The sequence below is a fragment of the Lepidochelys kempii genome, chromosome 10, assembly GCF_965140285.1.
Source record: "Lepidochelys kempii isolate rLepKem1 chromosome 10, rLepKem1.hap1, whole genome shotgun sequence".
In the NCBI taxonomy this organism is placed as follows: domain Eukaryota; kingdom Metazoa; phylum Chordata; order Testudines; family Cheloniidae; genus Lepidochelys; species Lepidochelys kempii.
In genome coordinates, this window is record NC_136389.1 from 3,550,747 (window position 1) to 3,570,413 (window position 19,667).

At 62.4% G+C, this 19,667-nt stretch overlaps 1 protein-coding gene across 2 annotated transcripts in view; it reads left to right on the forward strand.

Moving 5' to 3' along the window:
* CASKIN1 (CASK interacting protein 1) overlaps nt 1–19,667 on the forward strand; it is a 156,654-nt gene that overhangs the window by 134,221 nt on the left and 2,766 nt on the right. For both annotated transcript variants that reach the window (XM_073361691.2, XM_073361692.2), the window contains 9 exons: nt 2,456–2,563; nt 2,858–2,976; nt 4,075–4,162; nt 6,639–6,736; nt 9,358–9,468; nt 11,415–11,516; nt 12,469–12,607; nt 15,168–17,360; nt 18,550–18,943. In XM_073361691.2, coding sequence (XP_073217792.2) covers nt 2,456–2,563; nt 2,858–2,976; nt 4,075–4,162; nt 6,639–6,736; nt 9,358–9,468; nt 11,415–11,516; nt 12,469–12,607; nt 15,168–17,360; nt 18,550–18,943 — 3,352 coding nt within the window. The remainder of the gene's footprint in view (nt 1–2,455; nt 2,564–2,857; nt 2,977–4,074; nt 4,163–6,638; nt 6,737–9,357; nt 9,469–11,414; nt 11,517–12,468; nt 12,608–15,167; nt 17,361–18,549; nt 18,944–19,667) is intronic.

Here is a 19,667-nt window from a genome sequence, read left to right on the forward strand (position 1 = left end):
CCCCCCTTTACTTTGGGGGCACTGGCATCCCATCCCCTAAGCAAAGTCAAGCAGATCAGAGCATTGGGAGGAGCGCTGGCAGCTGGCCTGCAGAGATGTCCCGGCTGGCACCCTCCCTCAGCCCATTGCAGCCGCCTTCTGAGCCTCCGTATGGGGAATTCACAAGTCCTGAGGCTCCCTGGCCAGACGTCGGGCTCGCTCAGTGCTCGGAGGGCCGCCAGGGCAATGGGCTTTGCTGCCATTCACTGACCACCCTGCTCTCTGTGGTGGAGGGGCCAGGCCCCAGCGGGGCTCCCTGGCTCCTCTCCAAGGCCTCTCCCAGTGGTGCCGGTCTGCACCCCGAGAGCACACAGGGCTCAGCTCCACCAGTGCAAATAGCGGCTCTGCCCGTCTAGCAAAGTGTGTGAGGGTCAGGGAACCCAGCCTGGAGCCCCCAGCCTGGAGCCCCCAGTGCAGACCAAGCCTGGCCCAGGGGGAGGGGGCAGGGTCTGTAGCAAGGTTCCCAATTCTGGAAAGGGTCTGTGTGTCCCCGAGCAACGGCCCGGCCCGCTGGCTATGTGCTAGTCAGGATACAGTTCGCGAGAGACTCCAGCCTTCGACGTCTGTCTCTCTCCCGTCTCCTTGCCGTGCCAGGAGGCTGGCTTGGTGAGACCATTAAGCTCCGTCGTCCCTGCAGTGATGCTGAGCTGCCTTCTCCCAAATCCGACCTGGCAGCAGCTTCCCACCAGCTGTGGGGGGACACGGGCTCTGGCTCCGGGGTGACCAGTGAATGTCCGAGGGTGGGGAGAGTCCTACTTCCGCAGGTGTTTGCTGCTCCGGGGGGGGGGGGGGGGAGCGGGGCAGGAAGCCGGGCTAGGGCTGGGCCGTGTCAGCCCCCGTTTGTCTGGCCGAGGGGTCGCCGCAGAGCTGCGGCTGGTGAATTCTAGCACGGTGGCTCGTAGTGATGGGACAGAGGTCTCGGGTCCCTTGTGGGCCATTCACCCAGCTAGCGTCATTCCCAGTTCCAAATGCCTGTGCCCCCCTCCCCCGAACATATGTTGTGGGGCTGGCGGTGGCAGCTGCCCCGTGGCTGAGAACCGGGTATGAAACGTTCTGGAGCAGGCACGGCCCAGGAGGCGCCCGCCTTGGGTCTGATTCCTGCTACTCAGCCTAAACTGCCGTTCATCGACGGCTCCTCATCCTCTCCCCATGTAAAAACGCTGCCCGGGGCACCGTCAGCCCCTTTCCCATGGCCCGTCTCGGACGCCTGCAGAGTGTAGCCTGGGAGCCAGTAACGGGGCTGGGGACTGCGCTGCATTGCCTCTGTGTGCAGCCCCATTGCAGCCGGCTGCACCCTGCCGTGCTCCCCACAGCCCCGGGGAACCCCCTCCTCCATGCGTTTCTCCCTCATGCACCCCTGGGGCTGAGCTCAGAGTGGGGCCCACCGGCGACTGAGGAAATAACCACTGGGAGTGTAGACTCAGCAGTGGTTTACCAGCTGCCCGTCTGTTTGGCACACGCCTGCCATTATTGGCTGAGTCTCATCTTGTACGTGAGGGGCTAGCTTTACTGAGGGGCTGTTGCGTGTGGATAGCTCCCAAGGGGTCCTTACAAATGTGTTCCCTGCGTGTTGGCCAAGGTGTGATAGAGGGTCAGGTACCCGCTCGGCCGCCGGGGCCGGGCGCGCTCTCCCTAAGCAACGGACTTAAAATAACCAGAGGGGCTGGTTGCCTTGCTGTTCTGTGCAAGTCCCAGGGACCCCTGCCCTCTGGTCAGCAGGGAGGGCACCAGTGCTGTGTGGTGGGGAGAGGAGCTGTTGCAGTCCACGTTGTGGTCTTCCAATGCAGTGGGTCCCAGCTGCCCTGGAACTTCATGCCAAGGCCGCATCTCCTCCCTGGGCCTGTGATGCCCATGGGCGCAGTGCCTGGCACTACCGAGGCTGGGAGGCTGCCCCCAGGAGGCCAGTGGGGTTGGTCAGCAGAAGGGGGCAGAGGGGCGGTGCAGTGGTTCCGTGCTATGCCCAGCCAGACTCCTTTGGTCACCACAGTGATGCCAGCCTGAGATTGGCAAAGAGTCCTGGGGCACCTTGTAGACTAACAGACGTAGTGGAGCACAAGCTTTCGTGGGTGAATACCCACTTCGTCGGATGCACGTAGTGGAAATTCCCAGAGGCAGGGATAACTATGCAAGCACGAATCAGGCTAGGGATAAGGAGGTTAGTCTGCTCAGGGAGGATGAGGTGTGAACGCCAAGGGAGGAGGGAGGAGAAACTGCTTTGTTTCTCCTCCCTTGGGGTTCACACCTCAACTGCTAGAAGAGGGCCTCATGCTCCCTGATCGGACTAACCTTGTTACCCCTAGCCTGATTCTTGCTTGCATAGTTATCCCTGCCTCCCGGGTGCGTGTCTGGGTGAGACTGCCCTGGTCCCCGCTGCTACACCCCTTCTCACCGCCGCTCTCTTTGCTCTGCTCCAAAGGTTCCCGAGGGTCTGACAGCCCGTCGCATCTGTCGCCGTCGCAGGGCGGATCCGCTGCCATGCCGGCTCCTGTGGAAGAGATCTGGGTGCTGCGCAAACCCTTTGCAGGTACAGCCGCCTTTGCATCAGTCTGTGCGTACGCGGGCTCGTCACCGGATCCCGCATCCTGGGAGCTGCTTCTCCAGCCCCACGCTGATGGCTACTGCTGCCTGGTGGCAGGCTGGTGTTCTCCTGGACTCGCCTGGGGTGGCCCTCGTCAGCCGACAGGAGGCTCCGAAACACTGGTGTGAAGCTGCTGCTGGGGCCTCAAAGCCAGGCCACGCCCGCAGCAGGGGTTCTCCGCGGCGTGCGGAGAAGTGCCCTGCCATCGCCCGCCACCTAACTCTCCCTCCCCGTTGGCAGGTGGGGACCGCAGCAGCCTGGGGAGCACGGGGAGCGTGGCCAGTGCCCGGAGCTCGGGGAGCGGGCAGAGTACGGGAAGTGGCAGCCATGCCCTGCATGCTGGCTCCGAAGGGGTCAAGGTAAGGGCAGCTGGGTATGCTTAGGCAGCAGGTGACCCTTGGCCCCTGTCCCCCCAGGGAGCCGGCAGCGGAGTGAGGTGATCTCCCATCCTCCCCTACCATGGAGACGCTCTCAGCATATGCACCTGGTGTAACGAGACCAGCCAGTCCCTCCCCAGGTGCCAGATGGCCCAGAGCGCTCCAGCCCTCTGGCCCGCCCCGTGCTCTGCTCCATGTACGCTGGGCACATTCCTGCCCTTCGCTCAGTCAGGCCTGCCCGGGGCTGGTTTTTCCTGCCCTCCGCCCGCTGCCGGGCTGCTGTGTTTGGGTCCCCAGCCCAGCAGGGGGTGGGATGACAGGGCAGACGCTAGGCCCTGCACGTCCATTGCTCTCTGCTGCAGCCCGCTGTGGGCCTGGGGGTCGGGCGCAGCTCTGTCTGCTCTGTCACAGCTCTGTCTGTCCCCTAATGGGCTTTGGGCACTCCAGCGCCATTCTGGCCCTCCACCCCACTGGCCTGCCTGGGGCGGGACCGGCAGACCCTGCCCTTCTCTGAGGCTGTCCACTGGGAGTGGCACCAGGGCTGACTTTGGGGGTAGGAGATCCATCCTTTGCGGGCTGCTCTGTCCTTCCCTCCCCTGCACCTCCTCCATGGGGCAGAGGGTCCCCAGGCTGCTGCTGCAGCTGGCTGGGCTCTGCTGCCCCTACTCAGCCACACAGCCCCTGGCTCCAGACGCCTGCCCTCCGCCCGGTGCTCTGGAACCACCAGGCCAGGGGGCCATGCTCTGCTCCTCTTCCTGGCTAATCAGGCCGAGCCCCCCTGCCCCCCGCCCCCCGCTGCTCCCCATGGCTACGGGGGGCTGGGGCTAGGTGTGCGTGAGGCTGGAATTGGGGTGTCCCGGATGGAGCTGCGGCTCCTGCCATCCCTTGCTGGAGGCGAAGCACCATCTGTGCTGTGAGCTGTGTTCTCACGCACTCCCTGCTGCATCCAAAATCCGCTGCGCCCCTCCCTGCCCGCCCGCGCCTCCGGCTCCGGCTGCCGCAGCGTTAGCAACACAGTCTCTGGCTCCTGACGGCCCCCCCCCCCCCACATTTTTTACCCTTGGTGGTGTATTTTTTCAGCTGCTGGCGACGGTCCTGTCCCAGAAGGCATCGGTGCAAGAGTCTGTGGTGGGTGATGCGCCGGCCAAGGCCCTGGAGGCGCCTGCAGGTGCGTGGCTGGTGGCTGCCTGGCCGCTCGGAGCAGGGCTGACCCTTGGTACCTACGAGGGCTTGGCGTTGATTTTTTTGCTCCTGTTGCCCAAGAGGAAAGTGCGTGGGTAAAATGACGCTCTCGCCTTTCTGCTGCTGCCAGGCCTTCTCCTGCTTCGGTTAGTCGGGGGCCAGGGGGCTGGGGAGGGCGAGGGTGCATCCTGGTGTGTGCTCCACCTCCAGGCTGTTGGTCTGGCCGTGCTCCAGGCCAACCGAGGGAGCGAGGTGCTGCCCGCGGCCTGCAGGCTCGGCGCTGCTGCCAGGGCCATCTGTTGGTCGCTGGTCCCTGCGTGCCAAAGCAGCGTTGTGTGTGGGGTGTGTGTGTGTGTGTGATCGGTGTGTGCGTGTGCATGATTGAGGTGCGTGTGTGATTGGTGTGGGGTGTGTGTGTGTCCGTGTGGGGTTGGGGGTGGGGTGTGTGTATGACTGGTGGTTGTGTGTGTGTGATTTGTGCGTGAGTGTGTGTAGGAATGTGTGGGGTATGTGTGTGCGTGGGATGGGTGTTGGGGTGTGCATGTGTGTGTGATTGGTGGCTGTGTGCCGTGTGGTTGATGTGTGTGTGTGTGTGTGTGTGTGTGATTGGTGTGTGGGCTGTGTGTGCATGCATGGGGGGCTGGGGCATGTGGGGTGTGTGTATAGTTGGTGTATGTGTGTGGAAGGCAGTGTGTGGGGGGGTTGCGTGTGGGGGGGGGTTGAGGTGTGTGTGTGATTGATTGGTGTGTGTGGCATGGTGGTGTGTGTCTATACGATTGGTGTGGATGGGGGGTTGGGGTGGGTATAATGAGTGGAGGGGTTGGGGGGGTGTGGTTGGGGGGTGTGGGTGTGTGGTTGAGGTATGTGTGTATGGTGTGTGCGTGTGTACAGTTGGGGTGGGGGATGGTTGGTGTGTGTGTGTGTGTATGTGGTGGGGGGGGGGGGGTGATTGGTAGGTGGGGGGCGTTGCTGCTCACCTCCATGCTGGTTGCATCCATTTTACCAGCCCGGTTGAAAAGTGTTTACCTTGGGCTGCAGGCTCCCCGGAGGGCTGGGAACTCACCCAGGGGCTGGGAACTCGGCCCAGCCGGCAGCATTGTGTCAAACAGCTCGAGCCGGGAAAGCACAAACGCCCGTCACTAAACCATGAGACCGAGCGGTGTGAGTTCTCAGCCAGGCCCCGGGAGCCAGTCACTTAGCCAGGCTCCCACGGCCGGCTGCTGGCAGGCAGGGGGAGGGGGGAGCAGCCCTAAGCCGAATGCCGTAATCCCTGTGGGTCCAAGCCGCTCCCTCCTCTGGACCTGGAGCTCGCCGCTGAGGAAAGACCTAGGCTGGGTGTGCTGAGCAGAGGGCCCAGCGGGGCACCGCCGTGGTGACGGGGCTGGAGAAGGGCCAGTTTCCAGTCGGAACGTCCTGGCCTTTGCACTCTGGTCCAGGGCCCATGTCCAAAAAGCAGCGTCAGACCCGGGGCCATTCTAGGTCTGATACACCGCTATCCCCAGGGTGGAAGGCGGGGGCACTGCACCCGTGGCAGGCCGGCACCCTGGCGTTTGTAGGGTTAATGTCTCGTCCTGACATGCCCTAGGACAGTGACAAGAAGTGGCACATGATGTTAAGCCACCGTGTGATTGGTGAATAGCTGCGATTGGTTAATAATTCCATCAGGAGGCTTTTACTGTGTTATTAACCAGTTGCAGTGGATAAAGTAATAATGCTCGGGCAGTCGCTCTGCTGTGAGAACCTGGAGCAGCGGAGCGAGTGGGATACTGAATTCACATGGCTGTGGCTCTTCTGGGAATGCTGGTGGCTACTTTGGCTCCTGCCCCTCTGAGGTCTGAGCATGGCTGCCCTAGGATGTGGGACAGGAAATAGAGCGGTGGGTGGTCCAGACCGCGTCATGCTGTTCCACTTGAGTCCTGATGGCTGCCTCACTGAAAGCCACACAGGCTACTCACCGCTGGTGCATCGCAGCCCAAGGGGCTAGGGATGCCAGCGCCCCAGTGGCAGGAAGCGGGCCCGAGACCCCCTAAGAGACACAGCCCCGGCGTGCATGCAGACACCCCTAACAAAGTTCAGAGGAGCGTGAGATCATACAGAAAAGCCGCACTCTGCTCTCACTCTAGATCTCCCGATTCATGGGAGGATCTCCAAGCACCCCATAGACATGAATGGGCTATACAGGAAAGGTGCCCATTGGTGAAATGCAGCCACTACTGGGGAGGAGCTTGGCAGCAACACTGGACAACAATTTAGGACAAGTGAGAAAGAGTGTTCCTCATCCAGTTGGACCTACAGGGGAACTGGGCCACCCGTACTGCCCAGGGGCCAGGACCCCCAGGCTAACACCCCAGACAGAAGTGCCATGGGGTCTTTAATGTCTACATCCTGCGAGTCCTCTGCAGGGCCTGCCAGTGCAGCGTTCCCAGCTGCTCTGACTGCTCCCTTTGGCTGCTTTGCAACAGGTTCTTCTCGGACTCAGAGCCTGGCCAGCTCTGCCTACGCCGGGCAGCCACCTGCTGAGCAGCAGCTGAAGAAGATAGAGCCAATGTCAGAAGGGAAGGTAAGAAGGCGGGAACCACCTGGCAGCTGATTGAATCCAGCCAGAAGGGGGAATGGGCCTTTAAAAAGAAATAACGCCCACCTGCCAGGCTTGCTCGGTGCGAGGGAAGGGACTGGCAGCCCAGGGTCACAGCTCAGATCGCCTGGCCCCATCCAGCAACGATGGGCCGGCTTGTCCTGGCTCAGAGGCAGCTCGATTTTAGCTATCAGTCATCCCTTTTCCGGCGAGTGGTGGAGAGAGCTACCCCCTGCCCTCCGAGGAGGGCGCTGAGGCGCTCGCTCTGTCCCGCCACCTGCGTAGGGTGGCCAACTTTCTAATCGCACAAACCTGAACAGCCTTGCCCAGCTCCTGCCCGCCCCTTTCCCAAGGCCCGCCCCTTCTCTGAGGCCACGCCCCCGATCACTGCATCCCCCCTCCCTCTGTCACTCGCTCTTCCCCACCCTCACTCACTTTGACCGGGCTGGGACGGGGTTGGGGTGTGTGTGGGGTGCAGGAGACGCTTACCTCAGGCGGCTCCAGGAAGCGACCAGCATGTCCAGCTCCTAGGCTCAGAGGCGGCCAGGTGGCTCTGTGCCCTGTCCCTGCCTGCAGGTGCCTCCCCCGCAGCTCCCATTGGCCGAGGTTCGCGGCCAATGGGAGCTGCAGAGTCGGTATTCAGGGCGGGGGCCGTGCGCAGAGACCCCCCGGCTGCCCCTGCTCCTACTGGACATGCCGGTCGCTTCCGGGAGCCATGCGGAGCCAGGGCAGGTAGGGAGCCTGCCTTAGCCCTGCTGCCTGCAGGGGGCGCTGCGTTGAGGGAGTTCTACTCCCTGAGATTCTCCCCCACCTTAAGTTTCCGAGGCAGGGCCTGTACTTGCCCAGCGTTCGCCCCCTCCCTTTTCCTGGAGGCAGGGTCGTCTCCCTGCAGCCCAGGCCCAGGACCGTGGCCTCAGCTGGGGCATGGTGCAGCGGGAGCTAGTGAGGGCTGCAAGAAGCCGAGGTCCCGGGGGCCGCTCCTGCTGCGTTCTCCCCACTTGAGTTCACGTGCAGTTTGGTGGCTGCCCAGGTGCGGTTTGGGTGTTGCAGGAGCGTGGCTTGTTGCTGACGCTCACCTGGGAGTTATTTATTATTAAAGGCAGTGGCTCCCCTGTCCCAGTCCTGCACGCTGCCCCGCACAGGTGACCCCACTGAGGTCAGGGGTCACCACGCAGATCCATGCAGCGTGGCCAACCCCGAAATGACACAGATCGTGAGATTGCAAAATTATATTGTGTTGTGGTCTGTCGTCTGATTTCCCGCCCCCCCACCGTCGCCAAGGGGTGTGGGGGGCTCGCAGCACTGCCCCCTCTCCCAGCTGTGTCCAATGCTGGGATATGGGCTCTCTCTGGGGCGTCCAACTCAGTTCATATCACACAGACCTTTACCAATCGCCGTCTGGGGGTGCGGAGATCCCAGCTGCTCCCCAGCCCCACATTCTCATTCATTATGTGCCCAGCCCCACATCTGCCCTTCCCCCAGCCCAGCAATTCTGCTCCCCAATCCCTACGTCTGCCCCTTTGGCAGCTCGAGAGGTTCTGGTGCTGTGGGGAGGGGGGCAGTTGGACCCATTGCTCACAGCGCGGGGGGCTCTGGAGAGGAAGTGGGCCCTCGGTGCCGTTGCCCTGCGAGCAGCTGTCAGTGAGGGAGTGCAGGTGGGGGTCGGGGCTGGCTCTGCGCGGGGCAGGGGGATGCCATGGGCTGGCTGCATCTCTGCGCTCCGGAGCCCGAGCTTGCCGCGTGCTGGGCTCCGTTGTCTGCAGCCCTCGGCTCAGCCGTCACATCTCGGCAGCGGCACGGCGGGATCCCCGCCCCGGAACAACCTTCCGGGCGCCCAGGGCGAGAGTCGCACGTTGGCTGAGCACCTCAGACAGCTCCCCTCATTGTGCTGCCAGCTGCGGCTCACAGCTCCCCGGGGCGGCGGGGCGCTGCCCGCTGCAAATGAACAGGCTGCCAGGAGCCTGGCGTGACGGGGTGCAGAGAGCGCGTGGGCGGGCAGGGACTTCGGGCGCCCTGGGGAACTGCGGTGTTCTGAAGGGCCTCTCCGAGCTGGGCTGAGTGAGGGGGAGGGAATGCTGCTCGGTCTGTCTCCCTGGTGGGGTGATTCGTGGGGCTGGTGATGGGGTGAATGACTCACCTGCCTCCTGCTGTGGGGCCCCAGGGCAGAAGGGGACCATCTGGCAAATCTCCTACAGGCTCCTTCATGTCCCAGGGAGTTCCCCAGGCTCCTGCCCCTCTTCTATATGGGAGAAGCTGGGGTTAGGCACCTGTCACAGACTCAGACTCACAGACTCAGATTCCCTGCTAAATCCTGCAGGTGGCTGGGCTCTTGCCTCTCCTACCTGTGGGGGTTACAGCCAGGAGCCTCTGGGCTTTGCCTGACTGCAGCTCCCTCTCCCGCAACTGCTGGGTCTAGGGGGGCAGCTCCTGGGGTGGCGGAGTGGGGCCAACCCCCGACTGCTTGGGGCCAGGGAGGACTCTCCTCCCTGTACGAGGATTGGCTGGGTGCAGCCTGGGTTGGCACTGACTGCGCATGCTGCCGTGTCCATGGCACAGCCTGGGCTCGCTTGGCAGAGCCGGTGACCCCCATTCTGTCTCGCCCCCAGAGCTCTGAGGCCGTGTACCAGTGGCTCTGCAAGTTCCAGCTGCAGCTGTACGCGGCCAACTTCATCAACGCCGGGTACGACATCCCCACCATCAGCCGGATGACCCCAGAGGTGAGGGTGGCCGGGAGCCGGGGGGAGTTGAAGGGCGAGGGGCCTGATCCTGCTCCCCTTGAGCTCTCCTGGCACTGGCTCAGGATCGGGCCCAGATAGCACGCATACCTCCCTTAGGTGAAGGGTGGAGCAGGGGCTGCAGGACGGGCTGGGAGGCCCCTGCCCTGAGCTGCCGTGGCTCTGCGATGTGGGGTGGGACGTAGGGCCTGGATCGAATGGCGAGTCGCGGCGCTCGTGGGCGGCATGCCCAGCTTTGCTGGCTCCCGGCGTTCTAGACGGTAAAAGGGAAGGGGGATCATTCCAGAGCCGGCTGAGTGGTACTGGGGGCTGGGAGCTGTGCAGGGGCTGGGGCAGGTGCCGCGCTCATGGGCAAATCCAGGCTGAGCTACCATCTTTGCAGACGAGTTAAGTTCCCCTCTTTGGGGTTTAGCCCCCCAGAGCTGCTGGGACAGGCCCATGTCTCTCCCCTTCCCCGCTCTGCACACACCTGTGGCCGGGCGGGGAGCTGGAGTGTGGGGAGTGCTGGGAGGGGCCAAGGGCGGCTCTGCATGGGGGGCTGGTGCCCCGGCCCAACCCCCTGGGGTAGCCCTCTGCAGCAGCATTACCAGCCCCTGGCGAGCCCTGGGGCTGGGGGCTGGGTGCTCACAGAGTCCGTGGGTGCTGGGCGCTCTCACAGGGGACGCTCCGGGCCTCTCCGAGACGCTGAGTTCCCACAGCTCACGCTGGGGTTGATCGCAGCCCAGCGGCGTCCCACTGAGCTCGGAGCAGCACCCAGTGGGACTTGTCCCAAGCTGCCGGGCGCCAGGCTGGGGCCCCCGTGAGCTGCTGGTGGGGTGGGCTGGGACTGGCCCTGAGGACAGCTCTGAGCGGCTGGGCCCAAGCTCCATCCTGAGGCTCCCAGCCCCTCCACACTCCCCGAGCAGCCTGGCGATGTGGGATGGCATGTAGCAGGGCTGCTCCAGCCGCAGCTCTGGGGGCTTTTCCCGGTTCTTGCCAGAACCGGGGGCATGATCCCAGCGGGGTGACTGGGCGGGGACCCCTCAGCCTGCTCTGGGAACACGGGGGCAAGGGAACTAGCCCCTTCTTCCCTGGTCTCCGGACCTAGAGCGGCTTTAGAGAGGCTGACGGTGTGTGTCCTGGCTCCAAAGGATGGCTGAACTCTGCCCTTCCAGCCGGAGTCCGCTGGCATGTGGTGTGTGTGAGGGGCACAGCATCACCTCCCCAGGCTCACAGCCTCCCTGTTGGGGGAATGCCACGGGACTCAATTCATTCATTCCTAGCAGTGCAACTGCCTCGGGTGGGTGGGGCCCCTCTGCACGGGGTGTGGTGAGTGTATGCACACACACACAAACACGCAATCTCTGCCCTGCAGAGCGTGCCCTTGGCTTTGCCAAGCCAGAGCCTTCCTTTGCACTAGGAGAATGCCATTTGGATTTGTTTCTCATCTCCACGGAGAAGCTCAATGTTTATTGTGGAGCACTTTTTCATTTGTATTGATTTTAAGTTTTTGCAGTTGGGGGGAATTATTGGGTTGGGGGTCAGGCAATGCGGGAGGGGCTCAGACCATAATTATTGAATGACGATAGCTGTTGAGACTCAAAAAATTAAAACTTCGTCACTGTTAAAACGCCGACACGTCGCATGTCCACATGCACAAAGTCATTAGCCTTGCACTCTAACGAGTTCTCAAGCTGCATTGTTCTCACTTCTCCTGTCTGCCGCTCTCCATGGGGGTCACTGGAAGTATTTTTGTGGGTTTGGGTGTACAGCAAAATCGCCATTTACCGATAAAAACCTCGCCCTTCCGAGCCTGCTCCCACACCCCTTGTAACGGAGAGGAGGCCTGCGGCAGCTGACAGCCTGCGATCTTCTGTGGGGGCTGCCAGAGCTGAGTGGCTAGGCCCTGCTTGTGCAGTGAAGGTGACGGGTGTCTTTCTGTGCCCTAGGACCTCACAGCCATTGGCGTAACGAAACCCGGACACAGGAAGAAGATCACTTCGGAGATCAACAGCCTGAATATCCCCGAGTGGCTTCCGGAATACAAGCCGGTAAGGCTCCCCCAGCTCTCCCCGGTAATGGACCTTGGAACGCTCCCTGCCTGTCAGCTTTGCCCTATTGGCAGGTTTCCCTATGAGGCATGGGGTTGCCAGGCTAACCCCCCCGGGGTGTAGCTAGGCCTCGCCTCTCCTATCCTGAGATGGCCTGTAGCTCTTTAACTGCTGGAGATAGGTGAGGCCCTGGACCCCATCTTCTTGCCATGTGGGGATTGGCCCCCGTGTTGCAGCCTGTTTTGTTTGGGACAGCATCCCAGTGCAGTGTGAGAAGGGCCCTCTCCTGGCGCATTCGGAGGTTCCAGTCCTCTCCCAGAGAGCAGGGGATGCTGTCCACCCAAGAGAGGAGCTCTGCCTGGATCTCCCCCGAGCTCTGAGCACAGGTCTGGGTGCCCTGTCCTGGAGGGGACCCCAGGAAATGGCTCTGGGGTGCTGGGTTGATTGGGATGCCAAGGGAATTTAGGCAGTTCGAGGAAACCCCCCCTTGGTGAGACCTCCATTGCTGTGCAGTCCTATCCCATGGGAAGGGGTGGACTAGACTGAACAACGTGCTGGAGAGCAGAGCCCAGGCAGGGTCCTGCAGCGAGGCTGAGCTATCTGGGCCCAATTCGCTGCTGTCATGTGCCTTTGGCTCAGGGTATCCTGATAAGCCAGGGGCCCGATTCGCCACTGCCTGGCACCTTGGGCGCGGTTCCCAGCAGGGCAAGGCGGGGGCGCAGACTTGAACGCTGGCTCGTAGTGCTGGTGCACACGGATGCACAGGAGACTCGGGCCCCGGGGGCAGGAGCGTCATTGGGCGGATTATAAAGCTCTCGGCTGCATTAACCCCAGGGGAAGGGAGGGGCGTTAATAACAGGCCATGGCATAGGTATTACCCCCACGCTGTCCCTTTAAATGGTGTTGGGTCAGGGCCAAAGCACCGTTCTCCCTTTGCCTCCTGCCCCTGTAGGCCAACCTGGCTCTCTGGCTCTCCATGATCGGCCTGGCCCAGTACTACAAAGTCCTGGTGGAGAACGGCTACGAGAACATCGACTTCATCACGGACATCACGTGGGAGGATCTGCAGGAGATCGGGATCACGAAGCTGGGTAACGGGGGGCCGGGCATTGGCACGGGGCAGCGCCCGCTGCATAGGGTGGCAGGTCTTCGTGGCATCCTCCTGGCCAGGAGGCGAAAGCGGAAGAGCTGTAACGCCCGTGGGCACTGACGGACTGCGCAATGCACCATGGGCAGGCGCCGCTCTGCCGCTGGCTGTAAAGGGACATGAACGGCGCACCCTCAGCTCCCATTGACTGTGTCTGGGCTCAGCACCGTACAAGGAACATGCCCCCATCTCAGTCCTGAGCCCCCCCCCCCTCGCCCAGCTCTGCCCAGGCTGTCCTGGGCAGCCCCACATCTGTCGTGTTCCGGTCCTGCCCACTGCACGCCGCTCAGTTCTGATCCACAGCCCCTTGTGATCCCAAAGCTGGGCTCTCACCGCACCGCTCTGCTGGTGCCCTGCAGCCCCCTGCCTGCTTCCCCCGTCCTAGGCCTCTGTCTTGGTCAGAGCCTTTGTCCCAGGGACGTGCCCAGCAACGTCCTGGGCATTTGGGACTGGACGGGCCGTCTCGGCCCGATGGCGCCTGTGACAGGGCAGGTCTGCCATGATGTCAGCACTGCCCTGGGATGGAAGGCTCCCCGAGGTGGAGAGGGGATTCTCATGCCAGAAGCTAGGCTCAGCAGATGCTGTGGTACCCTGGGGTGCACCTAGGCCTTACCTCTCCCACCCTGTGCTGTGCTCTGTTTACCCCTGGTGTGCTGTACCTTGCTTCACACCCAAAGCCTTCAGCATCCGAAGCAGGGCCAGGCTATCTATTAGAGCAGCTGCAGGGCTCACAGCACCGTCCTGCTTGGCTATGTAAGGACGTTCCTTAGGTTTGGCATCCTCCCAAGCGCTGTCTCCAGACCTCCTGGGGGTCTTGTGCTTCACTGCTCCTGGTGCCATGAATCAGGAGTGGCCTGCAGCTGCAGCGACATGCAGGAATCACCCCTCTCGTTGTGGTTACCTGGGCAGCCTGACGTTTCTGCATGCGGTGACTGATTCCTTCCCTGCCCCAGCTGCCCGTGTCTGCGAGAGGTGCCCGGTCGGAACACAAATGCCCCGTGAAGACCGGGGGTGGTGGATGTTATTGCAGCGTGTGTGCTATGCCTCCAGGGCACCTGGAGAATTGGGCCCATTGTTGCAGAGGGAGGAACAGACAGGTGCCCTTGTATCTTGGTTACCACATGCACCCTGTCGACTTGGCCGACATCCCAGTGCAGCATGGGCACAATTCCATTGAAGTCAGCGAAGCTGCTCCCGGGGGAACTTGGCCCAGAGCTGTGTAGCCATGTATTTACACCGCTATGGCAAGGCTGGTCAATTTCCCCATGAAGACACGCGCCAGATCGTACACTGCTGGCTCCTAGATAAAGCAAAAGTCACGCCATGTGAGCTCCCAGTGCGATGCCATGGCCAAACGGGCTGTTGTGACGTTTGACTGGAGAAAGGTGGGAGCAGTGAGTAGGAGCAGGGAGGTGATTTTACCCCATGTGCGACATTGGTGGGACTGATCTTGGCATGCTGAGGCCAGGTCGGGTGCCCCCAATTTAAAAAAGGGTGTTGACCAATTGGAGAGAGGGCTGAAAAAAGCCACAAAACTGATTGGTGGGGTGGAGAGAATGCCCGACAGTGAGAGAGACTCAAAGAGCTCGATCTCTAGCTTACAGCAGGACGGTCAAGAGGTGACTTGCTTATAGTGTCAGCTCAGTGTCTTCACAGGGAGAATATACCGGCTGCCAAGGGGCCTTCAATTTAGCAGAGAAAGGCAGAGCAAGGACCAGTGGCCGGAAGCCAGGCAAGTTCCCATTAGAAATAAGGCACAGTGAGAGTGATTAACCAGTTGCTCAAACGACCTAGGGAAGTGGTGGGTTCTCTAGTGTTAAAGGTGACATTAAAGCCACCGGTGTAGAGAGCAGGTGCAGTTGGTTGTTAATGGAAATCGGCGGTGGGTTAAGTCCCTGAGTCAATCTCCAGGTTTTTGACATATTCGTGCAAGTAACCTCAGGTTTAGGAAAGAAGTCGGACGAGTCCAGGACGAGACCTAGTGTGGAGGGCAGGTTATCCCACATCCAGTCCTGCGGGGGGTCCCTGCACCTCGCTCTGAAGCAGCCAGACACAGGATACTGGGGGAGATGGACCATGAGTCTGATTTACTGTGGCAGTCTCTAGGTTCCTGTGAAATCATTTCTGGTTTCATGATAAGGAGTCCTTCATCGGGGGCCATCTGGGTCAAATCCTGCATTCATGTCACCAGTGTAACTCCAGAGAACTCGGCTGACACCAGTCAGGGCCCCCCAAAGTGTCTCTAACCTGAAAGCCTCCTTTTAGTTTAAACACCCTAAAATACACAGCCCCGGTTAAACTGCAGAGGCCCCACCGATGCTCGGTGGGAGACGAGCACTCAGTCAGGGTGTGGGCATGGTTGGGTTGGGCTGAGACAGCCGTCCCGGGGCAACGGGTGTCACTATCCACGGGCCAGCACCAGGGTCTCTGGGTTTGCTGGTGGGACGAGTCGCTCCTCGTTGGTTAATGCCCCTTTGTGCCATGTGTCCCCTCCCCCCTTGCAGGCCACCAGAAGAAGCTGATGCTGGCGGTGAAGAAGCTGGCAGAAATCCAGAAGGCCGAGTACATCAAGTATGAGTCGGGGACCCTGAAGAAGAAGGCACCCCAGTCTCTGGATGTGCTGGCCATCGAGTCCCCTCAGCAGGAGAGCGCCGAGTGCCAGTCTCCCAAGATGACCACCTTCCAGGACAGCGAACTGAGCAACGAGCTGCAGGTGGCCCTCACGGGTACGGGCGAGGCACCCGAGGGCCAGGAGAAGCAGGCGAACCACGTGGCACATATCCGGGACGGGGCAGGCTACCGGGGTCCCCCCTCCAGGCACGTGCATGAGAACAGCCTGAGCGGCCGGGCGAAGCACATAAGCAGCTCCCAGGAGCTGCTGGGGGACGGGCCCAAGGGGCCGAGCGCAGCCATGTCCAAGAGCCAGGAGTACCTGACGGAGGAGGTGAAGGAGGGGCCTCCCAGCATGCCCAAGGAGGTCAGGCCCGTGCGGCATGGGCACACCGTCAAGAGAGCCAGCGTGCCCCCAGTGCCAGGCAAGCCCAGGCAGTCATTCCCCCCAGCCGGAGGGCGCTTTACCCCACCACAGACGCCCACCAAGCCGCGGCCGTCCTCGCCCCAGACGCTCATCGTGCCCCATGCCACGGCCAAGGTCAAGCCCACGCCGCAGCTCCTCCAGCAGGCCGACCGCCCCATGTCGCCCAGGTCCCTGCCTCAGTCCCCCACCCACAGGGGCTTTGCCTACGTCATGCCACAGCCCGTGGAGGGCGAAGGCCTCGCCGGGCACCCGCCGGGCCCCGTGGCACAAGGCGTCCCAGTCCTGCCAGTCTCGGTGCCCGTGCTGTGCCTGCCGCCGCAGAGCGGGGAGGCAGAGGAGGAGCTGGGCAGGCCGAAGAAGCGCGCGCACAGCCTGAACCGCTACGCCATGTCCGACAGCGAGCAGGAGCGGGACGAGCTGCTGGTGCCGGACGCCGGGCCCTATGCCACGGTGCAGCGGCGGGTGGGCAGGAGCCATTCGGTGCGGGCGCAGTCGGGCGGAGACAAGAACGTCAACCGCAGCCAGTCCTTTGCCGTCAGGCCCAAGAAGAAGGGGCCTCCCCCGCCACCGCCCAAGCGCTCCAGCTCCGCCATCTCCAGCACCAACATGGCCGACGACTTCACCAAGGAGGGGGAAGGGGAGGTGCCCGGCGGGGAGGATGAGGAGGCACAGGAGAGTTACCGGGAGCAACGGCGGGCGAGCGACTTTGGGGGCAGCGTGGACACGGGCAGCGCGGGTAGCGTCAAGAGCATCGCGGCCATGCTGGAGATGTCCTCTATTGGCGGGGGCGCCCGGGGCTTGGCCCTGCAGAAGCCTCTCGCAGGAGGAGGAGGGAAGGGACCCGAAGGCTACTACCTGCACCCAGCTGGTGCCATGCACCTGGCCAGCCCGGAGCATTCCCGCGTGGCCGCCGTCCTGGCCGCTGTGAAGCACAAAGACGCCATTGGCCTGGACGGGGAGGTGGTGAACCGGCGCAGGACCATCAGCGGCCCTGTGACCGGCCTCATCGCGGCCGCCCGCAGGGAGCGCTCCGACAGCATCAGGTCGGACACGGGCAAGGACGGCGGCCCGGTGGAGCGGCTGCGGGCAGAGCACGGGGGCTCCCCCCAGAACAGCTCAGCCGAGAACATCCCCTTCGCCGAGGACGGGAACCTGACCATCAAGCAGCGGCCCCGGCAGATGGGGCTGGCCAAGGGCGAGGCAGGGGAGGGGCTGTCACCTGCTCACCGGCACGGGGACCTGGCTAAGGTGGAGGCCAGCGCCACACTCAAGAGGAGGATCCGGGCCAAACAGAGCCAGCAGGACGGTGTCAAGTTCATCCTGACCGAGTCGGACACGGTCAAGCGACGGCCCAAGTCCAAAGACAAGGAGCAGGGGCTGGAGCCGGCCCCCCTCTCCGTCTACCAGAACGGCACCGGCACAATCAAGCGGAGGCCGACGTCTGAGATGAGCGGTGCAGAGACACCCCCGCAGGGCCCTGCCGCAGGCGACCGGCAGGACAGGCTGGAGCATGCGCCGCAGGGTGTGAGCGGGGAGCCCAAAAAGCCCTTCAAGCCACCGGTCTCTCCCAAGCCTGTGTTAACCCCACAAGCACAGAAGGTCCCCGGGCCGCCCACACCCACTTCCAAAAAGGCGCCGATCCCCAGCCCCGGCAGCCCAGGTAGGTGGTGTCCTGCCGAGGGGGCTGGCAGGAGTCCGGAAGGACGCAGGCTCTGCTCCCCCGGCCCTCAGCTCCGCTCCTGAGAGCCCACAAGCTAAGCGGGGTCGGAGTCGGTTCGCTCTGGCCTGGGAGAGCGCTAAGGCAAACCCAGGTGGTGCAGGCCAGGGCCCTGCCTCGTGGTCCCTACAGCAGCAGCGGAGCGCGAGGGGAAGGGAGGCTCTGTGCCAGCCAAGCGTCTGCTGAGAGCGTTTCAGGTTTAATCCCCTTGGCCTGCGTCAGGTGAGAGCTTCCAGTCTCACTTGCATCCTTCCTCCAGCCAGCCTCTATTGGATGCAGTGTCTTCCCCCCCAGTCCTGCCCAGCTGGGCCGGGTCCCGGGTCGTGGCCAGCAGCTGCTGCGCATCACCCCGCTCGGGGGAGTGGGGAAGTGAAAAGACGCCCCTGGGAACAGCCGCTGGAATTCTGGGCAGCGTTCGGCGGCTTGTCCCAGCCATCGGCCAGGCCCCATCATTCCTAACGCTCTTGGGAGGGGGGTGGGGCATTCACTGGAGTCCTAGAGGGGCACGTATGGGGACCAACCGTAGGAGCTCTGGAGCTAGGAGTACAAGCCTCTGTGGCAGTGGTGGGCAACCTGTGGCCCGTGGGCTGCAATCAGCCTGTCAGGGTAATCCACTGGCAGGCTGCCAGACAGTTTGTTTACATTTGCACGGCCGGCCGCCCGCAGCTCCCAGTGGCCACCCCCAAGCTGAGTCAGGGTGGCTCAGCCGCTGGCTGCCTGCTTCTTGAGCTGGATTGTATTGAAAATTCATTAGCCCATGAAGTGGCTGGGTTTTATATTGATTGAGGTTAATTGTGGGGTGGGCCATCCTTAAGCAGGGGCCCAGGACTCCTGAGTTCTATTCTGGGCTCTGCTGCTGTCTGTGGGGAAGCCTCCCAAAGGTCTGATGCTGGCTCCCATTAGTGTGCCCCCCACAGGGCAGGGGCGACCCCCTTCACCCAGCCCCTCTCATCCAGAGCAGGGGTGACCCCCTCTCCCCGATCCCAGCCCCCCTCGCCCAGGGCAGGGGCGACCCCCCTCATCCTGCCCCTCTTACCCAGAGCACAGGTGATCCCCCCCCAATCCCAGCCTCCCCATATTAACAGCAATGGCTATGACCCTCACAGTCCCTCTCCTCTCTTCTCTCCTGCAGAGGTGAAGCGAGTCCACGGCACCCCACTCCCGGTGTCGCCCAAGCCCCCACCACCCCCGACGGCACCCAAGCCCCCCAAGCTCCACGCCGCCATCCAGTCAGTGAGTGCAGGCTCCACGCCCACCCCATCCCCTGCCAAGCAGCTCACCACGACGATCAAGCCTTCAAGCACACCGCCTTCGCTCTGCTCGAGCCCCGCCAAGCCCCTATCGCCCGGCGGGCAGCCCCAGCAGGTGCCTGTCAAGCCGCCGCGCTCCTCCATCGCCGGACCCTCGACAGAGAGCGCCAGCCCCGAGATGGCACACCAGAAGCTGGAGGAGACCAGCGCCTCGCTGGCGGCTGCCCTGCAGGCTGTGGAGGAAAAGATCAAGCAGGAGGATGGGCAGGCAGCAGAGTAAGGATCCCGCTCCGTCTTGCGCATGCACACGGGGCTATGCCTTTTTTGTGAGGGGCGCTGACCTTTGGGACTCACTGCTGCTGGATAGTGTCGGGGTCAAGAGTCCAGCAGGGCAATTAGGAAAAGAGTCCGTGGGTGCAAGGGCTGTTGCTCTTCATGCTTCAGGGATACGGTACTCCCTGTTGGTGTCAGGCGAGGCTGTTTGCTGAGCCAGACTAGCTCCATTGGAAAAAGCCCCTTCTCACCTAGTGTAGACAAGGCTCAGCTGTCCCCATTCCTGTGGGTCTCCTGGTGAGTCTGGTCTCTGCTGGGTCAGTCTTTCTAAGTTCCTCAGGGCAGGGGGTCCTTTCTATAGGGCCCAGTGTGACGGCACTTAGTGTAGACAACCTTAATTCAGGTACCACCAGTGCTTAGCTTTGCAGGCCTTCATGTGCTTGTAAAGGAGGGTTTTTTAGGTAATTTCCCTAGGTTTAAATACCGTATTAAATAAAACCGTATTGACCCTCCACATGGGTCGTCAGCAGGGCTTGGTCAAGTAAGCTAACAAATAACCGGTAGCAGTAGAAGGCTGTTATCTTCTACGTGGCCCTGCTCCCAGAGGGGTTGGGGATGCGCCCTCTGCCAGTGGGTTTCACAGCTGATTGCTCAGCCCTGAAGGAATGGTGAGATGCAGGGCACGTACACCTAGAGAAGTGATAGCGCAATAAGGTGGGGTGTGAAT